This window comes from Bison bison, unplaced genomic scaffold, assembly GCF_000754665.1.
Source record: "Bison bison bison isolate TAMUID 2011002044 unplaced genomic scaffold, Bison_UMD1.0 scf7180017864313, whole genome shotgun sequence".
Lineage (NCBI taxonomy): Eukaryota > Metazoa > Chordata > Mammalia > Artiodactyla > Bovidae > Bison > Bison bison.
In genome coordinates, this window is record NW_011494885.1 from 2,577,742 (window position 1) to 2,583,338 (window position 5,597).

Sequence of the window (5,597 nt, forward strand, 5' to 3'; positions counted from 1 at the left end):
AAGACGTGGTGCCGCTCTGACGTGACCCCTCCTTCCCCCAGCTCTTGATGGATACGATGCTGAGGGCGGGACCCATCCGGTGCCATCCACGATGAAACGGTGTGTCTGCCGGTGGCCCCAAGGAGGCGGAGAAGGCTGATTTAAGTCAGAATCCCATGTTGAAGTTCTTGTGCTGGAAGGTCCACGCCAGCCTGTTTACTGTCTTCAGATTCTCAGGGGTGTCCCTGGGAGAGCACAGCGGAGTCCTGCAAGCCCAACGGTCCAAGAATTCCCCAAGGAATGGGACCCTGAGGGCTGAGAAGTCAAAGAGGCAGGGCAAGTGTCCCAGAAGAACTAAAGATCCATGGACTGTGGCCCAGGAGGAGCCACAGGGCTGTGTGGTCCAAGGCGTAGGAGATCCCGCTGCACCGGAGAATCCACAGACACTCGCAGACAAGAGTCCGGAGAGCTGAGAGTTCTAAGGGGCCGCGGAGTTGGCCTGGCTTCCCACTGCCTCCGTTGTTCCAGGATCCAGCAGGGATCAAGTACTGAGAGTCAGACATTCCAAAGGGCCGGACGAGTCCAGAGATGGGGAGAGTCCAGGGGCTTGGGAGGGCTGAACCAGGGAGGGTTGGGGCTGCAGCGGGTGGGTACCTGACGGTCTTCAGCGCTTGACCTTGCGGCCGGCTGAGTTGCGCCCACTGCGGCGGTAGAGAGACTGCTGCCCTCCGTTGAGTGGGCAGTACTTGAGTGTGTGGGCCTGGTCCCCGGTGGCCCCGCACAGGGGACATACATAATGCCGCAGAATGGGACACACCACCACGCCCTCCGGGGTCTTCAGCTGGTGTGAGGAGTACACGTGGCGAGACTCTCCATTGTGTTTGCAAAAGTTGCACAGGGTGGCCAGGCCCCCGCCGGCCCCGCGTCCGCCCTGCCCCTGATCCTGCTCCACATGGGGCCCGGGTCTCGGCTCCCCAGTCCCTTGGGTCTCCAACCCTTGCCCCCGACTCTGGATCAGTGCCAGCACCACTTGGCTCAGGTTGAAGTAGTCCTTCCACATGTCAAAGGGTGGCAGCTGCATGGCACCCGGGGGAGTGTTGGTGGTGGGTGGCTGGAGAGAAGTGGGCTGGGGGCCCGCAGACAGGAGCAGCTGATGGTTTTCAGGAGCAGAGAGGAACTGCACCCCCTTTTATATTCCCAAAGACCCTTCTAAGCAAAGGTGGAGCTTAGGATTTAAAGGGCCCACTCCTCACCTTTGATTCCTTCTGACTTTAATTCCCCATGGAGATGTGGAAGGGGGTCTTTCCTGTTGTCTCTGGTGCTTGCTCGGCCTGCAAGGTGCTCTGTGACCTCTGGAAAGACCCGTCTCCCTGGGCCTCAGTTTTTCTGTCCTTTCAACAAAACTTCATGTCTGCAAATGCCCCCACCCCCATCCTTCCTTGTTCCAGGGCTGGGGGCCTGCTCCCTCCATACACCCCAGAGCCATTCCTAATCATAACAACATAACCCCTTATGAGGAGCCAGACACTGTGCTGCAGAGTTACATTCACAATCTGATCTCATTTTCACAGCAATGCCAGGCGGGTAACACACTTATGATCCCATTTTATTGACAAGTCACTAAAGCTCAGAGAGGAAAACTCAGTGGCCCAGATAACAGGTATGTGACAGAGCTGGAGCTTTAACTCAAGGCCATGTGACTCCAAAGCTAAATGCTCTTCCTACCTATTTGGGGTTAAAATTTCATTTTTTATCACATCTGGAACTAGGAGCTACTTACTCACCAAATATCTACTAAGTGCCCACTAGAGTGTTCAATGTTTTACAAAAATGATCTCTTTGAACCTTGTAACCACTCAAGGAGGTGGATACCATCATTTCTATTTTATAGAGAAGGATATGAGGCTCAGAAAGGTTATGGAGAGTACTCAAGGCCACACAGCAGGAATATTGCAGAGTAGGGATTTGCACCCAGGTCTGCCCCCAGAGAATGACACTGGGAGTTGATCTGAGAAGCAGCAGAGAACCTTGGTATGGCACAGTCTCCCTTAGAATGCCCACCTTTCCCCCTTGGGCTGGTATATTGTCCCAGATCCTTCCTGACCTTCATGTCTCAGCCCATGTCACCTCCAGGAGTATTTCCTCCATCTGTGGTTCCCAGTTGGTCCCCTTGATCACTCAACACATAAATCATTGAGGCCCCTTATACTGGGCTCTAAAAACTCAGCAGCGACCACAGCTACTTTGTGCCTGTGTCATGAACAAGCAGTCCAATAGGGCAACAGCCAGCAAATGAGAATCAATAGACCATAAAGAGTCAACTATTAATAGATAGCCTGGACTGGGAGAGGGGGCCTGGAAGCTGAGACCACACGGAACAATCTTCCAGGAAAAGGAACACAAGCTCTGAAGGCATGAAGTTTGGGGACAGCAAGGGGGAAGGGGTGGCTAGAATGGAGTGAGGGTCCCAGATGAGGCCAGCTCAGTGTGCAGGGGCCGCTATCAGACTGTGATCTCCCCTAGGAGATGTTTTGGAATTGACGGGGGTGTTTGGGAGTTAGATACAGTGATTGGAGTTGTGATTAGATGTAAGACCCAGGGACCAGGAATGCTGAATGTCTCAACCATCCGTTCAACAAGGTCTGTCTCAGACTCCATTTAACTTTCCTCTGTCCCACTGGCTCAGGGGTAAAGAACCTGCCTGCCAATGCAGGAGACGAGGGTTTGATCCTGGGGTCAGGAAGATCCCCTGGAGAAGGAAATGGCAACCCATTCCAGTATTCTTGCCTGGGGAATCCCATGGACACAGAGGAGCCTGGTGGGCTGCAGTCCATGGGGTCACAAAGAGTTGGACATAACTGAGTAACTAAAGAACAATTACATTCCACTGGACACCCATATGTGTAGGAAAACCCATTTATGATGAACTGAGTCTAGAGCTCAGCTATTTACATTTTTACATATATATATTTTTATATATATGTATATATATATTTATATATATATATTTCAGCTATATATTTTACATATAAACACTAAGTGCTTCTGGAATATTTTAAGGTACACTGACCTTTCCTGGAATGCAACGTCTGTGTCCATCATGGCCTGCCTGTTCTTGATTCGCTGAGAAATTGACCCAGAGTTGTTCACTCTTTCTAGAAGCCACATCACCCCACGTGCTGTTAACTGTGGTGACTGTCCAAACAACACGCAGATCATTCCTGTCTCATTCGTGGTGAGTCTACACAGAGATGCTATCTGCCTGAAGAGCTGCTTTTTAGAGTGGTCATGCCTGAGCATCTCTAGACCAAAATAGACAATTATTTGATTATAAATTGTTCCCTTTTTATTAATAGCCTGGTGGGCTACAGTCCACGGGGTCGCAAAGTCAGACATGACTGAGCGACTTCACTTACTCACTTAGGACTATTTTGGAAAATATTAATTTTGGTATTAATTTAGACATTAATTTTGGAAAATAAAATTTATGTTGGTGGGCTATATTATCTATGAGTTTAATTTCAGAATACCAAAGGGACATCTTAAAATGTTAGATACAGTGGATGTCAGATCTCACCTAGTTAAGAACCTGTGGGACTTCCCTGAAGGCACGGTGATTGGGAATCTGCCTGCCAATGCAGGGACACAGGTTCGATACCTGGTCCGGGAAGATTCCACATGCTGCAGAGCAACTAAGCCCTTGTGCCACAACTACTGAAGCCTACACCCTCTAGGGCCGGCGAGCCACAGCTAATGTGTCTCTGAGCCACAACTACTGAAGCCCATGTGTCTAGAGCCTGTGCTCTGCAACAAGAGAAGCCACGACAGGAGACGCCTGTGCGCCGCAACTAGAGAGTAGCCCCCACTCTTGGCAACTAGAGAAAGCTTGTGTGCAGCAATGAAGACCCAGTGCAGGAAAAAAATAAATAGAGTAGTGTGTACATGTAAAAAAATTACAAAAATAATGAACCTGTTATAAGGACTGAGACCATCCCATTGGTCTTTGCCTGCAGAGTAATAGGGAACCTCTGAAGGGTACAGGCGGGGGAAGGACATATGAGAAATACGTTTTAAGATGTTCCTCTGGTTGTTGTCAGTTGAATAAAGGCAGTGGGGTTGTTCTCACTAGCTCGTATCATATCGGTCTAGTCAGAGAGCCAAGTCCGAACAAAGTCTGCTGAGGACTTCCTTTTGGCAGACGTTATATCCCTCGGTGGTCCAGTGGGTAAGAATCTGCCTCCCCAGGGCACAGACTGCGACTGTTTGTAAATAGCACAGTTTGGCTGTGGGGTATGGATATTCAGTGTTGTTGCTGCTGTTTACTTGCTTAAGTTCTGTCCAACTCTTTTGTGACCCCTTGGCTGTTGCCCACCAGGCTCCTCTGTCCACGAGGTTTCCCAGGCAAGAATACTGGAGTGGGTTGCCATTTCCTTCTCCAGGAGGTCTTCTAGACAGGGATCGAACCTGTGTCTCTTGCATTGGCAGGTGGATTCTTTACCACTGAGCCACATGGTAAGTCCTATTCAATGTTAGCCATGATAATTAAGACACAATTAAAGTAATAATCTCTCTCTTTTTTTGAGGAGGGCATGCCACACAGGGCATATAGAATCTTCGTTCCCTGACCAGGGATTGAACCTGCAACCCCTGCATTTGAAGTGCAGAGACTTAACCACTGGACCTCCAGGGACGTCCCTGAGCTAATAATCTCAAGGGCACTTATTTACTGAGCATCTTCTTAGGCCCTGGACCATGCTCAGGACTCTACCTGGGTGCTTTCCTTGCTTCCTCCCCAAATCCTGTGAAGTAGGGTCTAGCAATGGCCCCATTTTACAGATAAGCAAAGAGAGGCTCAGACAGGCTCAGGGCTTGTCCAAGGCTGGTGAGTGGTAGGCTGGAACACAAACCCAGGGCTCGAAAAGCAAATTGAGCAAGAGGGACTTGCCAGGCCCAGGGTCAGAATAAGGTAGGAAACTAGAAGGGATGGGGCGATTGGAATGACAATGAACTGTCAATCATTGATGGACTACCCCAAGGCAAAAGAGCCCCGGCTCTGCCTTGTGGAAGAACGAGGAGGCTCCTGGAGGAAGGAACCATCACAGGTGTAGGGGTCCTCTACAATAAGCGTTCTCCATAAAGTTACAGCCGAGATCTCCAGCTCTAGAGGCGTAAGTTCCCTGTGTCCAGCAGGGCCGGACCCAGGGACCCAGTCACTCTGGTCGCTGCAGCTGTGGCATCTGGAGGAAGTCTGAGAATCAGTAAGGATTCTTATTGATTATAACCTTGGGGCAGCAGTTTTGTGACTCCCCCAACAACCTCACCTATTGTTTGGAAACTCTTCATATTGTTTTTTTTTTTTTTGGCTGCCCCAGGTGGGCAAGCAGGATCTTCGTTCCTCAACCAGAGATCGAACTCTTGCCTGCTTCTGTGGAAGCACAGAGTTCTAACGACTGGACTGCCAGGGAATTCCCAGTATTTTTTCTTTATTATTTATCTTTGCCCAGATTGTTTTCTTCTAGGACTTTGTTACTGGGGCTATGACTATCCTTCCTCCACCCCCACAGCTCCACCTCACCACTCTCAACAGACCAGACTCCACAGCTGCCCTGTTTACTTGT

At 49.9% G+C, this 5,597-nt stretch overlaps 1 protein-coding gene across 1 annotated transcript; it reads right to left on the reverse strand.

The window, feature by feature from the left end:
* Positions 1-591: 591 nt before the first annotated feature.
* Positions 592-1,127, reverse strand: NANOS2 (nanos homolog 2 (Drosophila)). The gene has a single exon (XM_010852629.1). It carries the CDS (start codon positions 1,058-1,060, stop codon positions 644-646), a length of 417 nt encoding a protein of 138 aa, XP_010850931.1. The 5' UTR covers positions 1,061-1,127; the 3' UTR covers positions 592-643.
* Between the last annotated feature and the right edge of the window lie 4,470 nt (positions 1,128-5,597).